Source organism: Eublepharis macularius, chromosome 1 (assembly GCF_028583425.1).
Source record: "Eublepharis macularius isolate TG4126 chromosome 1, MPM_Emac_v1.0, whole genome shotgun sequence".
NCBI lineage: Eukaryota > Metazoa > Chordata > Lepidosauria > Squamata > Eublepharidae > Eublepharis > Eublepharis macularius.
In genome coordinates this window covers 125,262,569-125,280,477 of record NC_072790.1, presented here as the reverse complement: position 1 = coordinate 125,280,477, position 17,909 = coordinate 125,262,569, and the positions used below count along the sequence as shown (strand labels likewise).

Here is a 17,909-nt window from a genome sequence, read left to right as displayed (position 1 = left end):
CCTATATGATCAAGGGAATGAAATCAGATTGCTGGCATTGTAATAGAATAAAAGGCTATTATACTCATTTATGGTGGGAATGCTCTAACGTAACAGTCTTCTGGCAAATGATATTAGGAAAGGTGAAGGAGCTTTGCAATGTTGAGATAAATTTAAATGGGGACTTCCTATTTATGGGCATCTGGGGGAATAATAAAGTACAGGAAAATAGACAGCACTTGTTAAAAGCCATGATTATAGCTGCCCATGCTGTAATAGTGTATGGATGGAAAGATGCTTCTAAATGGACTTTGGAAAGATGGAATTGGTATCTATATGAATGGATCCAATCAGATATTTTATCGATACTAAAACAGGATAAGACATGGGAAAATAAGATGTTAACAATAAGGATTAAGGAAGAAATGGTCTAGATATATAAGATGGGTAAGAGGAGGAGAGACCAACCAAATTATATTAACAAAACTCTAAAGAGTGTGCTCATGGTTAAAGATATAAAGCAGATGATTCTTATGGTCGTTCCTCTTGGGGGGGGGGGGGAGAAAAGGGGGAAATAAGCTTGTATTGGATGTATGGATAACTAAATTTATTTTATACGTATATGTACATGAAGTATAGATTGTATGTGGAGGCAATATTATAGTACAATTTTAAAAAAATACACAAATTGGTTGCCACCATCAGGGGTAGCAACAAGACTGACCAGTCACCATGCTAGATTCCAACTACCAGAGCTCCAAGTGGCTTAGAGAAGACTTGTTTGTATTTGTCTGCACCCTAACAATCACTGATTATGCCAGTGATCTCGGTGGCATGTTCAATGCTCAAAGACATTCCATTTTTTGTAATACGAACTGTGCTCCTAGTGAGTTTAAATATAACTAAACATCTTTGTTACCAACATACGATACATAAACTTAACAAATCACATAAATATCCATACTAATATGTTTGGAGTTGGTTTAGTGGGAATTCCAACATTTTAAATTTTTTACTTTCTCCCGTTAGATTCACAAAATGTTTAGGGGTATGCATACCCCTGTGTCCCCCCAGAAAAAAGCACTGTATTTGTGTACATTTTCTATGTGTGATTTTATGTTGCTAAGGTTAATGGCTAGACCAACAAATAAACTTGGGAGATACAGTCATTACATGTGTTTGCAAGGGTTTGACAACCACCTAGCTAGGAAAATAGAACATGCAGTAGGATGTGAATTTATGACAGCTGAATTAGAGAAGGAAAATTATGTTTCTTTCTTCTATGTAAACAGATAAACAGATAAACAAATGTCATATTAAATTTGACACTTGTGTTTGGCAGAAAACTTTGAAAAGTGTCAGGCAGCAGTTATGAAGCTGAATTGACATTTCATTCATTTTAATGTATCAAATGATGCAGTGAATAAGAGAAGGCTATCAAGTACAAAATCTAATTTTCAAAAATAATCCAAAGAAATGAATGTTTTTGTTAATACCAATGACACTTTTTGTGGAGGGGGGGAGAGATGGAATTTTCAGCAGGACAACATAGACAGAACATTTTAATGGGTCCAGCCATAATCTGCCCCAGAAAAACTAGGTGCCAAACTAGCTATCATGGTAATAGTCATGTATTTCTTTTCACATGTACACCACCCTATGCATATATAAAACAGGAGTTTGGGGGTACACCTAACTTTAATAATAAGACAGGTGCAGGAGAAGGACGCTGGATCCTCCCCTCCTGGGCTTTCTCTTCTTTAGACTGTTTCTCCTCCTATTTTCTCTATTTACAACTGTTTCAGGTAGTATTAAAGCCAATAGGGAGAAGAGTGCCTGAAAAAACAGAGAGGAGATAAGGTCATGGACAGAGTGCTCTTTTTCAAGTATTCCTTTTAAAGTCTCCTGTGTACTCCTTTTTAAGGGAAGACTCCTCAGCTTCTACTTCATATGTTAATAAGGTATGCCTGACCATGTCCCATTGGCTCCAAGGTCCTTTCTAGACAAAAAAAAACCTCTTCATTAATTTTCTTTTAGTGGAGTGTTGGTGCTATCCCTGTCCAGGACCAGACAGTATGGTTGTTTCTGAGTGTTGGGCTGCAATACTCATAACTAGAGTTCCTGGATTGTTTTTGAAAAAATACTGAACACAAGGGGACCCGGAAGTGATGTCATTGCACTGACACTGCAAGAGGTAAGTGCCAGGTCCCAACCCTCCTGCCAGGAGGATAGAGGAACCTGGCAATCCTATGCCAGACTACACAAGCCCATGAGTCTTTCAGCAGTGGGGCCATGTAACCAGAGGATGCAGGTGGGAAGCCAGCCTCACCAGCCCACCCCTCCCAGGAGTGCGCCCATTGACAGGAAGAGGTGGGGATGATGTGGGCCCAGCCAAATCCTACTTGTTATGCAGCCTGCTTTATGTGTGCTGTACTGTTTCCTCCCTTTCCTGGCCAGCCCAGCCCAGCCCTCCTGGGGGAGCCCCTCAACAAAGAGCGGAGAGGTGTTGTGGGCTTGGCCAAATCGCTCTTGTTCGATGGCTGACTTACTGTTCACCGCACCACTTCCTCCTCTTCCTTGCCTTTCCCTCCCTTTTCTTCTCTTCTCCTCCCTCCCCTTCAGCCTGGCTCCAGGTGTCTGGTATTTTGAATCCATTTCCCCCAGACAGTTCAGCAAAATACTAGACTGTTTGGGTGAAAATTGGACACCTTGCAGCTCTACTTGACACATTTCTAGGAGTAAGCCTCATTGAATAAAATGGAACTGTGTATAGCATCTTAGGATTGCATCCTTAGTTTATTATCTGGGAAACCTGAGTTCAGAGTCCTACTTTGCCATGAAATTTGCTGGGTGCCTTAGGACATACATACTTTCTCAGTTTAATTCTGCACAACATTGTTGTGAGGATAAAATGAGGAAGAAAGAATCATGTACAACCCTCTGAGTTAGTTGGAGGAAGGGTGGGATAAAATGTATTATATACAAAAGAAAACAGAATATCCCATTGCCACATATGGATGACCAGTAATATTTGTGTAAGGAAGCAGCAGGGCTGCCAGCCCTCCCACTAGCTGCCATCATTGCTCGCTGCCACTACAAATGACTGTGAGAGAAAAAGAATTTGAAAAGTCAACATCTTGTGCACCACTACATCACTTCCAGAGAAAACCCAAAAGAGATACTGGGCAGCTCTAGGAATTTCTGGAAACACTAGGGTTTACCAGTGTTTCTGGCAATTTCTAGAGCTACAAACGTAATGCAGCAACACAGAGAATGCCACCTCCCTTGTCCCCATCCCTGAACTTCTTGCCTATTGCCAGATGCAGCATAGCCTTGGCAACCCTAAGAAGCAGTTATGTTTCTGCCCAAACAGTGGCAAGGGCAGTTTTGCACCCACTATCCTCAAAGAATTAGAGGCACCAGACACTGAATGTCGGGAAGTCTTCCTTATGCAATGCAGTCAATGAGAGGACTGAGAACAGAAGACTACTTAAGGCTGTTCCTTCATTGTTCAGCACACCTTTTCTGCTGTAGAGATCACTATCCTTCTCTGCCTGTGGTGACATCATGGGATTAGATGGTCACATAAGGGCAAGCAGAAATTTTGGGGGTTGCTATCTGATTGGCTAGGATTAGGACCTTTTTTTGCCTGCTTCTCATTCCCAACAGACACCTGTGAGTTGCAGCAAAGCTTCTTGTGTATCTCCTGCAGAACAAGAGTTTGGCCTTTAGGTAGCAACATCACTACCCATTTTTGTAGCCTCAAGGAGGCAGGAAAAAGAGTTTTGTTGAGCCTGTGCTATGCTTAGCTGGGGATTGAATTGGCTATGATTGGCTTAGTGAGTCAAGTTGTACAGGTATGCATTGCTAGCTGATTAATATGCATTAAATGATTAATATGCATTAAATACTTCTTCATGCAGCAGATAACATGGAGTAACACTGACACATAGCATATTTCCCATCATAAGTATATAACCTATTTTTAACATTTCTATGTATGAGAAGAAAATCTAAAGAATTTGCACTGGTAGGCAGAAAATACTGATAGACATATATCCCTTTGCATTCTGGCTAGCCAATTCGAGATGCAAATTTATGAAAGCCATAAATATTTTGTTCCTTTTTAATAGCAAAACTTTCATAGAGATGTGTTTGCCCACATATTCGGAAAGAAGAGATGGACACAAGGCTTGGGTGAAACAGGGCCTTTTATTGACCAATTCAACACGAACACTTGAACTAAGACTTAACTAACGGCAAGGGTGAAACTAGCGGTACAGTTCGAGCAAGGGGGTCACTGTGACCAGCTCCTCGTACTGCATGGGCAAGCACCCCCTGCCCTAGGCGCAAGCCATCCACTGCATGGCTATAACCCAGCCGACCAGGCTAATGGTTCCCCCCTTTAAAGCGCCATACACCCCAGCCGTAAGGCCCGAGGTAATGCCTTTTCCGGGGGGTCCCAAGGGCAGTCTGCCCTCTCAGCTGGCAACCGTAAGGCCCGCCAGCCGATCCGAGACAGACCCCCATTCCCCACCAATGGGGATGTGCCACCGGGTGCTCACCAGCCCGCTCTACCTACCCCAGCTAACCTGCCAAAACAGAACCAACACCTAACCAGGCAGTACAAGGTAGGCGAAAAACACCCCCCACAAACTGCCAATCCAGTGAGGGGTGAAAAAATTCCTACCTGCCCCCAAAACGGCGACCGGCTATACCTGTACTGCCAATCCAAGGGTGAGGAGGGTGGGACGAGCCAGCCCGCAACTGCACGGAGGGGGAAGGCGGGCAGAGCCAATAACGGCTCTAAAGCCCCGCCCACGTCAGGCTCCCGGATGCCCGGGAAAGCCAGCCGCTCTCCCTCCGTGCATGAGGGCAAAGCCAGGCACCCGGGTAAGCGCGCGCACGCGCACGCACCGGGAGTGCCTATTTTTTTAAGATATACTATCCTGTCTTGAAATAGTCATTTAACTTATTAACTGCATCATGCAGAGACTGCCACCTACTAATATCATAATTTTCCATACCTCCATGCTTGGTTTAATACTTCAATGATTTTTTTAAAGTATAGTGATAAATTGTCTGCTGAAATGCCACATGAAGCCATCATCTCTTTGTTTCAATTTGTGAGAAAACATAGAATTATCCCACATTGCCCAGGGCATTAGCAACATGCATATATGTGTCACATCATGAGAAGACAAGACAAGATTGGTCACATCATGAGAAGACAAGATTCTCTGGAAAAGTCAATAATGACAGGAAAAGTGGAAGGCAGCAGGAAAACAGGAAGACCTAAAATGAGGTGGCTTGACTCAATAAAAGAAGCCACATCCTCCAGTTTGCAGGATCTGAGTAGGTCTGTTAGAGATAGAACATTTTGGAGGTCTTTCATTCATAGGATCGCCATAGGTTGGAGAGGACTTGACTGCACATAACACACACACACATATATATGTCATACAAAGAGGCTTAGGAGTTTTAAAATAGCAATAAGAATGAGAAACAATTTTCTTCATTAACTTTTTACTAATTATCTTTGGCATCCAGAGCAACAAAAGGGCCATCATCTTTTGGAACACTCACACTCCTTTCCAAAATAATACAAGATGAGCACAGCATACAGACTTTTGCTCTGGAGAAAAGATTTCATTTTAATATAATGAAATTGATTCTTTAACACACATACCTCAATGTGGTTGGATGTTTGTTCTCCTAGCAATAAGTTTCTTTATGAATCCTCAGCACTAAATACATCAAGGTATGCATAAGATGTGGCGAATCAATGAGGCTTACTTCCTCATTATGCAATCTAATAGTTCCAAGCCCTGTGGCTGAATGTTCATTTGAATCCCACTTCCTTCTCATTCCACCATGCTCTGTTCATTCTTAAGGTTTCTTCTTTCCTGTTGAAGTTTTGCTTATGCTTGTGAATTTCAATGGCTTCCCTGTGCAGTCTGACAAAGTAGTTGGAAGTGTTGTCCAGTATTTTGGTGTCCTGGAATAAGATACTGTGCCCTGTTTGAGTAGGCTTGGTTGTTTGATTCATCCTGGGTTTGATTGCTCTTCGGATTTCATTTCTGGAATAGCCATTTGCCTGAAGTGCGTGGTTTAGATGATTAATTTCCTCATCTCCTCAAACAACCAAGGAAAAACAGTCTCCTACAGGAAAAGTGTTTTTGCCATATATCAAAGGAATTACTGATCAGATGGGAAAGCTTATGAAAAAGCATAACCTTCAAGCAGTATTCAGACCCACCCGAAAAATACAACAGATGCTACAATCAGCAAAAGACAGTAGAGACCCCCTCACCTCTGCAGGAGTATACCGTATACCCTACAGCTGTGGACAAGTATACATCGGGACCACAAAGCGTAGCATCCAGACAAGAATAAAAGAACATGAAAGACACTGCAGACTTGGACAACCTGAAAAATCAGCAGTAGCTGAACATAGCCTAACTCAAACAGGGCACAGTATCTTATTCCAGGACACCAAAATACTGGACAACACTTCCAACTACTTTGTCAGACTGCATGAATTCTCATATATCAGTCATCAATTACAATTTGTAATTTCTATGGCATATTTTGTTGCAAAGACCATCCCTACTCTATATGAAAGTTTATTGAGTGCTTTCCCACATCATTTACTGTTTTGTGGACCTCAGCTTATTTCGCTTCTGGAGGGATCAGGAGTTGATGGTACTGCCTATCAGGAACATGAGTTGAGCCAGTCACTGTTCCTGGTCCTGGCTGAGTTGATGAGTCTATGACCTTGCTCCCCAGCCAGGTGATCAGCCAAACCTTGGGTCTCTATGTATGATAATTGTCCCAAGAATAATATCTAAAGTATTACAGGATGGAAAAAAATGAGGAGGTTGGCAGTACCGAATATTAAAATGTACTGTCAGGCAGCAGCATTGGTTTGGATAACCAACTGGGTTATAAACCAGACTAGAAGACACATTAAATTGGAAACAGCTGATGCTAAAGAGGGCATTCATAACTACTTATGGCATAAGACATCACTAAAATCCATTCAAAAGCAAGACAGCATTCATATACTAAGAGAGGGACTACTTAAAATATGGTTGCAATTGAGCCCATTGAGCCCACCAATTTCGCCATTGATATCACCAATAAATGCTCACTGTGATGCTCCCACTAGAAACAGAATTGACTGGTTTAGTTACAAATTTATGACAGATAAGCAAGGTAACATGAAAACTTGGCAACAAATTTAAGCTCAAGGGAAAAATATTCCATGGTTGATGTATCATCAAATAGTATCTAAGTTCAAAGAACAAACGCTCAAAGAAGGTGGCAGATTAAGATAAAAACAGAGTTCAAATTGCTAAGTGGTGACCAGAAACATTTAATAGGAAAAATCTATAAAATTCTACTGCAACGCCACACAGAAATGAAACAAATTAAAAACTGTATGGTAAAATGGATGAAAAAAACTGGAGAAGCCATATCTGTCAGGTCTGACATAAGTTGCTTGTGTGTTCTAACCAGAGAGACTCCATTTTAATCCTGTCAGTGTTTTAAGCTCTTCTTTTGCAGGTGACAAGCAGTCCAGTACCAGTTATCTCAAAGAAGAGGAATGTTTTGACTACAGTCTTTCCAGCCCTGGGAAAGTTTCACTCTCTCAGCTTCAAGCCGTTTGTTTTGAGAACTGTGGGGGGAGGATGGGATTTGCTGGGCTATGCTATTCTGTACCTTAACCTTTACCTCGTAACATTCGTAACAATACCCGTGTACCAGCCAAGATATTGCATCTTGGCCAGTGGACTATAATGGTTGTTTACATTCAGTAAAATCTTTTGAAAGCAATGGACTCATGTCTAATTGCAAGAGATAGTCTGGATTGCAACTTTTAATAAGCCACAGTCTGACAATATCTAGGAATCAATGCGAAAATCTATGGACCAAAGATATTAAATTTACAGATTGCCAATTGTTAAGAGAGAACTGGTATAAAATGTTCTTTAGATGGTATATTACGCCTAAAGATATTGCGAGAATTAGTAAGGATTATAGTGGACAGTGTTGGAAACATCAACATACGGATGCAACATTCTATCACATTTGGTGGACGTGCAAGGAAGCACGAAGATACTGGATAAATATACGTTAAGAGATGCAGAAGATTTTCAAGGTCAGGTTTGAGCTGAACCTGTAAAATATGCTATTAAATATCTTACCGAATAATGTTACAAAAGAACAGGGTGATCTCTTCTGGTATATGGTGACAGCTGCAAGAGCACTATATGCAGTGAAATGGAAAACAGATTTGTGCCCTAACATGCCAAAGTGGAAAGACAAGATGTATAAATATGCATCAATGACTAAATTAACTTCTTATGTGCACAATAGACCAATAGTGGAATTCTGGGAAAAATGGAAAGATTTCTTTGATTACTTAGATCAAAACTAAGATACATTAAGGTAATCATAATAATAAAGAGACAAAATATGGAAGAGATGACTGATTAAAAATTATTGATATTAAAGTTTGGGTATAAGCAACCAAGGAGCAGGGAAGAGAACTATTATATAAGCTAGTTGTGCTGTTACAAATTTTGAATATACTTTTCTGTTGTTAACTCAAATGTAACTCAAATGTAATGCTTTTGTATTTTATATAAGTTTCTACTGTCATTTTTATCTTTTCTTTTTATTATCTTTTCTTTTTTATTATTAAAAAAGACAAAAATAATACAAGGATTTTCCTCAGCCAAACTCCAGAGGCAAATTTTACAAGAACCTCAGAGGATTCTCAGCAAGATACTAGACATTGCTTAAGCAAATAAATGCTAACTGTAGAGAGATAAAAATTGTTGTTCATATTTAATTAGCTTAGAAGCTGCTACAGTACCCAAGCAGCTGAGAGTTTGGGAAATAAAAATAACAAACAAACAAACAAACAAACAAACTATATAGAGTAGTGTAGGATAGACAAACTATTCAAGTTCAAGAAGTTACACTTTTCATGATTGTGAGTTTCTTATCCAACTTGGGCATCTACCTTGGCTTGTGAGTAGGTACAATTTGAACTGTAGATGACATGAGTGTATTGAAATAGATTTCTTTCTAATTCTAGTTTATAGTTCTGTTATTCTATGGGGGAAACAATAAATACCTTTGTAGTTTTCCCTTCCCACTTGACAAATATTTAACCCTCATGGAAAAATAGACTATTTTATATAGTGAAGCACTGACAGGATTAATTCCCTCAGGCACCAGGAAAAGGAGGAGCTGCTACCTGTCATTAGTGTTTAAAATCTGAGGAAAAAACATGAATAAAGACAACAGGTTCATCTGTCGCCTGTTGGGGCAGGTTGCCAGATCCACGAAACTTTTTTGATTAATATCAGCATTACTGTTTCACCTGTGTCCATCACCATCAGGAATCATCCAAAAATACTACTACTGTCTCAGTTTCATGTTTAGCCTCAAGCAAGAGTAGTAGAAAACTTGGATGTATGTGACTGAAAACACTTCTCAGTGCTAACACAGCTAGAAAGGAGAAATCCAAAAACAGCATGAATCTCATCAAGAAATTGTCATTTTCTGTTACGTAACCAAAGCCTTTGCCCAGACTAAATATTTTTAAATACTTTCTAAAGTTGACAGTATGATTCACATAATATCACTGAACACAATTATCACTTCAAATGCACAACTAAAATAATTTGGGAAGACAATTACAAGTTTTGTATAAATATATTGACTTCTGAAATTTATGTCATTTTATAGTGACTTGTTTGCTGTCTTAGATCTTTGTATGCCATTAAAGGTACTTGATTGATTGATTGATTGATTGATTGATTGATTGATTGATTGATTGATTGATTGATTGATTGATTGATTGATTGATTGATTGATTGATTGATTGATTGGGAAGACAAAAGACATGATTATGTCCGGTAGAATTTAATCATTAGTCTATAGGAGTGCTGTATACCAGACACAACCTCTGCTAAAAATTGTTACAGTTGTTTGTATCCTATGAGAGAGCAGGACTTTCCTGTTTACTCATCTTGCAGCAGACAAAAGAACCCTCTCAGAGCCAAGCTACAAGTGATGCCTGACACAGGTTGGACACTTGTCAGCTTACCTCAAGTTTTGATGGGAAATGTAGGCATCCTAGTTTTACAGCTTGGCTCTCCATTACAGCTGCAAGACCAGGATGCCTACATTTCCCATCAAAACTTGAGGGAAGCTGACAAATGTCCAACCTGTATCAGGCGTCACTTGTAGCTTGGCTCTCAGATTTGTTTGGGTGGGTGGCTCAGTGAGTCCTCATGAAGAAGTATAGCAGGCAAAGTGGGGATCTGCAGTAAGAGGAGGAAATCGGCAGAAATCATTGCCCTCCTTCAGTACAAAGGCCCTTTTGTCATCAGAAACAGACAGTAGGATACAAGCCAATTTCTTTATAAGTAGTGCAGAAACATTTGATGACATGTAACTAAACTCCTAAAATCTAGTTCTAGTTACTCTTGTTCACAGGACTGTAGAGAAGAAAGTTAACTCTATGGAATGCCTACTAATGCCACTTAGTTCTCAAATACAGGTGTTTAACTGAGCCAGAATTGCCTTGTTGGATCAGAGTTAAGCCCCCTGTACCCACAACCACAGATACTATACTCCAATGGTTGATGTTAAAAGGAAATGAAAACATCTAGAAATCTTATAGTGCTTAGGGGTGACACAAATCTCATAGCAAGCAGGTTCCACAGGCAAACGTGCCATCCTTTACAGCTGCAACATGCTGTGAGTAGACATGGGCACGAACCGCATTATGAACTTCAAAAACCCACGAAATTGGTGATCGCGTGATCATGATCCGAAAGTTCATGATTGTCCATGGCCAATGAACCAGCATTCAGAAGAAGCCTGGTTCGGTGCGTTTGGCCATGGTTCGGGAAGCCAGACAGTCAGGCGCCATCAATCAATTCCCCTGGAAACAGAATGCCTAAACTCTGTCTGCACTCCTTCTGTCGCCCTGGAAACCCCAATGGAAGCCCAGCTTACCTTGATCAGCAGGTCTTCCTTCCAACCATGAAGCTGCAAAGTGGTTACAAGTTGGGACAAGACACCTGGGGGAGGGAGGGGGAAGGGGGTGTTCTGTAGCCACGGGAACTCCAATCTCATCCCCGCAAACCCTGATAGGCAGCTCTGATGGCCAAACACAGACATCCTGTGTTGCTCTATGGGACCTCAGCTTATAAAAAGCACTGGGCTCCCAGGCTGGGTTTCACTTTCAGCGAGCAGTGGAATGACAGAGCTGTTGCTTGCTACTTGCTAGCCTTTGGGGAGAGACAGAGATAGTATAATTGAGCTGGGATTTTTGGGATAGGCATCTATCTCCTCTAGTTCCAGGGCTGCTGCCTGGCTCTGGAGCCAAGTTCAGTGGGCACCGCGGCTGAGGGCTCACCAAATGATTATTATTATTATCACAATCATTATCATTTTCATTATTCTTATTATTATTGCTATTATTATTATTAGTCTCTGTGCCTGTTCTGTCCAGGAATCTTGGTGTGCTGGGCTATGGCTTTAGCCCCAGCCTCTGGTTCCAGTGCTGCTGCCAGGCCCTGGGTCCAAGCTCAGTGGGCAGCTCAGATGAGGGCTCACACAGTACTATTAGTGCCTGATCTGGTAAGGTCTGTGGGAGTGGTGGTCTAGTGTTCTAGTCCCTCCCTCCCTCTGGTACCAGGGCTGCTGCCAGGCCCTGGGGCCAAGCTCGGTGGGCACCTTGGCTGAGGGCTCACACAGTACTATTAGTGCCTGATCTGGTAAGGTCTGTGGGAGTGGTGGTCTAGGGTTCTAGTCCCTCCCTCCCTCTGGTACCAGGGCTGCTGCCTGGCTCTAGGGCCAAGCTCAGTGGGCACCTCGGCTGAGGCCACACAGTATTATTACCAGTGCCTGATCTGGTGGTCAGGCATCTTGGTGTGCTGGACTAGGGCTCTAGCCTCAGCCTCTGGTTCCAGGGCTGCTGCCAGGCCCTGGGGCCAAGCTCAGTGGGTACCATGGTGGAGGGTACACAGTCATCTCCTTTCCTGTCCTTCTTAATTCTAGTTTGGTGGCATAATGAGTCTTCCTCTTGTGTTGGCCGCCAAGGGTGGTTGTTGCGTGAAGTGCGATGGCAGTCCTCCTGGTTCACTTGTGGAAAGCAGTATTGGATGTGGCTTGGGGGCAGCAGAGAGTCCTCCCACTCCCCCCAATTCACCTGTGGGGGCTGTGGAGGAGGCCAAAGAGGACTTTGCGCAGGGGGGAGAGAATCTCTCTCAACATTTTGAGGAGGGGGTGGGCGATGGATCCCTGGAGGAATGGTTTGTGTGTTATGAAATATCCCTCCCGTCCCCATCCCAAACTCTTGGTGGTGTCCCCACTTGCAGTCCACCCCTCACCCCGTCATCCATGGCCAGCTCCGCAGTGCAGCCTGTAACTGTTCGTCCTCCTTCCCCTGGGACAGTTAGCGGTCAACGTTTCAACGCCTCCGTATGGAGACACTTTTGGGCCCTTCCTAATGACCCTCGTGTGGTGCGGTGCCGTGCCTGTGATGTCCTGGTGCTCAGGAGCAAAAACCCAAAGCACCTGTCTTTGATGGCCCTGACTCGGCACCTGGAGAAGCACCACCCGAGCCTGTCTCCCTCCTCACCCGGTGAAACATCCATTGGGGGGAGAAAGGAGGTGACCAGCTCTTCTGAGCGGGGGTCAGTGGGAGGGTCACTTTGCCCTGAGGGTGACGCTAGTGGGAGCAGAGTGCTCCAGCAGGCCGCGCTTGTGGAGGTTGTCCCCTCAGGGTCTGGTACAGTACTGCTTAGAACCTCGAGGCTGATGGCTCAGGAGGCGGGCCTTCACATCTTGGCAGATACGATTGCCCTACATGGTTTGCCCCTATCCATCATGGAGTGTGTGGGCTTCTGCAGGCTACTAAAACATTTCACCCCTTGGTTCTCCATGCCATCGCCATGCACCATTGCCCGTCAAGTCCTATGGGTATCTCGAATGAGGGCTAGCACGTTTGGGTCAGGTTTAGCCAGGTCCAGTCTCACTGTCAACAGGCTTCTGAGACCTTGCTAGGCCTTCCTGGCACAGAAAGATCATCATGACACCTCCTTTCTGCGAAGGCAGGAAAGTGAGTGATGCTGGAGGCAGCCTCCTTTGGGGACTTGTGCAACAGCTCAGGAGCTGTTGCACATATAGTTGAGCCACATGGTGCCCCTATCCATCTCAAATGCTGAGCCCTCTGAGCAGGGGGGAATGGGTCCCGCAAAGGCAGGAAGGTGGCCAATGTCTGCTGCTGCTGCTGCTGTCCTGTTTCTGTCTCCCCCTCTCAGGAACCACTCTGACTCGTCCAAGCAATGTCTCTTGTCCTGCCCATCCCCTACTTTCCGCAAAGGCAGGACAGCAGGTCATGTCAGCCCCCGCTTCACGAGAGACTATCCTGCTGCTGCTCCCTTCTTGGTCACAAGGGACAACTCGGCTGCAATCACGCAGCCGATTGTATCATATACGGATACAGTAGGTTGCACAGTCAACGGGACTGACAGGAACCCTTTCAGCTGGGTGGGAATGTGTCCCGCAACTCCCGTCCTTTCCGTCAAGGCAGGAAGGTGGGTGGTGCTGGCTGCTGCCAGAGAAATCCTCAGGGGGACCCTTGGGTGAGGCCCTGCGGTTTCTGGGGGATCTTGCCACTTCCCCTCCAAATGACATGTGAACACGACCCATCGATGGATAAAAGGATTGAAAATCAAAAACAGAGAAAGATACAAACATTACAGAATGTATAAGTAGAATGAACAATACCCTCGAATGTATGTGCACACCTTAGAGAATGTCTGTTAGCGGTGAGAGAATGGTATATATTGGGAGACTTGTATGTAGAAAATGATAGGGATAGAAATAGAAAGAGAGGGGACATCACCCACCCTCTGACCCTCACCCGGGGATAAACGTGCACTCCTGTGAGGCCAGGTGGTTGCAGGGGGATCTTCCCACTTACCCCCCACATGACAGGTCCTCTCCCTCCCATCCTTTGCAGCAAGGCAGGAAGATGGGTACTGTCAGCTGCTGCTGCACCGTTCCTCAGTGGGACCCTTGGGTGAGGACCCGCGGTTGCTGGGGGATCAGGCCCCCATCCGAATGACATGTCCTCTCCCTTCCACACCAGGAATACCAGTGCGCTCCTCTTTAGCCTGGCGGGCAGGCACATGGGGGGTGCTGCCGGTGAGCAGCCAGACCTAAAGTGGCCAGACCCTAAAGGGGAGGTGGCTCGTTGCTGCCTCCCCATGCCTGCTAGGCCCAGCGGCCGCCGGCAATACCCACCTTCTGGCCTGCATGGGGAATACCAGCACGCTCCTCTTTGGCCTGGCAAGTGGGCACATGGGAGGTGCTGCTGGCAAGTGGCCAGACCCCCTTCCCCCTAAAGGGGAGGTGGCTCATCACCACCTCCCCATGACCACCAGGCCCGGCAGCCGCAGGTAGTACCCACCTTCCGGCTGTCACCGGGAATACCAGCACACTCCTCTTCGGCGTGGCGGGCAGGCACATGGGGGGTGCCACTGGTGAGTAGTGAGACCCCCCGCCCCCTAAAGGGGAGGTGGCTCATCGCTGCCTCCCCATGCCCACCAGGCCCGCCGGCTGCTGGCAATACCCACCTTCCGGACTGCTCCGGGAATACCAGCATGCTCCTCTTTGGCCTGGTGGGTGGGCACATGGGGGGTGCCACCAGCGAGCGGCCAGACCCCCCCACCCCCTAAAGGGGAGGTGGCTCATCACCGCCTCCCCATGCCCACCAGGCTCAGCAGCCACCATCAGCACCCACCTTCTGTACACTGGGCCAACGTCAACCAGTGGCTCTAATTGTATCGAGTGGGAGTTTCCTGGGGGCCTTGGATTGTAGAGGGTATAACTCCAAGATCCCTTTTGCAATCTTGTCCAAACTTGGGTGATGGTTGTAGGAGAGCCTGCAAAACACTCCTCGGGAATATGGGCTCTCTAAGTGCAATGGGGGCTGTTCTGAGCCCCACGGACTGCGAACCACGAACCGGTTCAGCAACAGAAAATGTTCATTGCGGTTCACGACCTCAGGATTGTCGGCGGCACCGAACTACGAACTGCGGATTTGTTAATTTTTTTTGGTTTGTGCCCATGTCTAGCTGTGAGCAAGGATATGGTTCTTCCCCCCTCACTGCAGTAAGCCTTGAACAGCTGCTGAATAGCTCTGCAGCTCACAGCACTTATGATTGTTCAGCTTCAATTCTTTCTTCCTTGCAAGCCAACCCTGCATTTGCACTGGACATTGTAGACAGTCAGATATGGCAATTAAACTATGTGTGTGTGTGGGGGGGGGGTACTAGAATCCCACAAGGCTGCATGAAAATGTCTATGTGCAAAGCACCCTCAATGACAACACAGACCCAAGCAAGCATGAACAGCAAGATGCCAACCCATTTACTGTTTATCCATGTCTGGCTGCCAAATGGCAAGTTGCAACAACAAATCAGGGTGGGAGGGAGGAAACTAGGGCTCCCGCCTGGTGACAATGTGCACACATGAAATACTGAACTATAAGATTCCAGCATGAGAAAGGTAACCCAGTGAACCTGGTCAAACCTCTCAAACCTCTCTAAAACTTCAGAACAGACAATGGAAACATGAGCTCCCTGGTTGAAGCTGGTGAGCAGAACATGAGCCAAATCAGTGGGTGTTGAAACATGCTTAATAATGGATCATCAAGTTAAGTATTTACATAATCAATTGTATGATCAGGAGGACCTTGAAAGGCTCACCACCAAGGTTTGGATTACAAAATCACCACCACCACCACCACCACCACCAGCATCACAACAACAAATACATATACCTTTTTTTTCCTACAGGAAAAAAATGTGGCTTTCCCGCTCTGGAACGTTTCATTCCACCTGAAGACATTTGTAAGCCACACTCATAGAATAAAATGCAGCACTTGTGACACTTTCTTCATATGTGCTTTGGAATGAACAGCTCTTACAAGATGTGTTTAACCAAGTTCACGCCTTTAAAACTTGCATTCCCCTTGTTAACTTTATGGGAGCATCAGGAAGATGTTTATTTTACAGTTTCTGAAAGCTTTGCACATTTTACCTAATACTATATCCAGAACAATATTATACAAACACCCTATGGTTGACTCTCTTGTTATCAATAATAGTTGAATTCATCCTTGTTGGTACTGAAGAGAAATCAAGCTATTTAAGTGTAATGGCACTCTATTAAAGAACAGTACTTCTGGCATAAAAGAAAAAAGACATTGAAATAGCTGTGAGAGAAACAAACATTCAGAAAGATGGATTTACAGTGGTGTTCATGTTGTTCCTAACTGTTGTGTGAAAACAGTGAAGTTCATTCAAAGCATACTGTTGTGGTTCTGGAGTTACTGCATCCCTGTTATTGTTATCTTCAATCATAAATTGTCAGAAAACATGCCCTTGCATCAGCATGATTCAATTATGTTAGGAAAGAATGGGTCAAATTTTATGAGCTTGTTCCAGATGAGAAAAGTGTCAAAGAAATGCAGTCTGGTGGACTATTAGAGTAAGATCGAAAAGAGTCCAGTAGCACCTTTAAGACTAACCAACTTTATTGTAGCATAAGCTTTCGAGAATCACAGTTCTCTTCGTCAGATGCATTCGAGTAAGAGAATCACACCCAGTGCTAAGGAGCACAAATGTGAATGAAGATGGCAGTGAGCAAAAAGAAGAAAAACAGTCTTGAAGGTAAGGCTTAATTGGCAACCTCTGTTGTCTGGTGGGTGGAATGTTAGAATTGTAAAAGTAACTTTGTTCAAATACGTCTATATCTGAGAAAGTATTGGGCATTTCAGTTAGGCCTGGGCAATGGGTGGTCTGCAAGTCATATTTAGACCAGGACAGAGGAATTGTTAAAGTGATATCTTGCCAGCTGCATGCCACCTCAGCAGCGTTGCCTCTTTCCTGTTTGTATGTATAAGGGCTGGGCATGGCCAAAGATGTGAGCCAAAAACACAAGATCCAAAGGGCCCTTCTGCACTTAGCCCCTGATTTGCAGCTGATGCCCTTGGAAGATCCAGCTGTAAAATCCCAACTTATCTAAGATCTATTGTTGTTTCATTTTCTCTTTGGGCACAAAAGTAGGATATAGATGTTTAAATAAATTGCATAAAAATAAAAAATAGATATTCAAGAAAAAAATCACTACAATCTTCTTTCCTACAAACTGCAGAGATTTCATGACTCACTCTTGAGATAGTAGTTATTCCAGGATAACTGCAAGGAGAGCCTTTACAGAGGAAATGCCATAAAAGACTGTTGGACCAGATCATAATAAATGAATTATGCACAATAATGATGAATGTGTGAAATATTTGGTTATAAGAAATGGGGAATATTTATGACAGCAAAATGTTTTACCAGGGCCTCCATAAAGCCCTACAGAGAGTGATCTAGTCTAAGAGGGAATCTCCCTTCCTCTCCTTGTAGTACAATTATAAACATGGCTTAAATCACTTACCTTCCAATCAGGAGAAGCTCCCCCAGCACTTTCAGGCGTCTCATAGCTATGAGAATCCCCCTAACAGTCATTCCTTCGCAGAAGCAAACCACAACTCGGGCCTTTGGCAACCTGTCCCGGAGCTTCTGTAACAGTCGGTCAAAGCTCTTTTCTCCCGCATTGCTGTAGATCTTGTCTGAATGAGCTATGCAAAGACCTTCTTGAGCAGCTAGCTCTTTGAAAGCTTCCATGCCACTCTCTCCATAATTTCCTAAACAAAACAAATGATTGTTTTATTCCAGCATGCCACCAGCAACATTTGAATAGCTGCAAAATTATTAGACAATGAAGTCTACATCTACTGCGCAGATAGATAACAGAAGCTCTGAAGTACCTAAAATCCC

The 17,909-nt window shown here is 44.0% G+C and overlaps 1 protein-coding gene across 3 annotated transcripts in view; it reads right to left on the bottom strand.

Moving 5' to 3' along the window:
* Positions 1–17,909, bottom strand: part of GRM1 (glutamate metabotropic receptor 1) — a 308,061-nt gene that overhangs the window by 213,472 nt on the left and 76,680 nt on the right. For all 3 annotated transcript variants that reach the window (XM_054977650.1, XM_054977658.1, XM_054977668.1), the window contains exon 2: positions 17,527–17,776. In XM_054977650.1, coding sequence (XP_054833625.1) covers positions 17,527–17,776 — 250 coding nt within the window. The remainder of the gene's footprint in view (positions 1–17,526; positions 17,777–17,909) is intronic.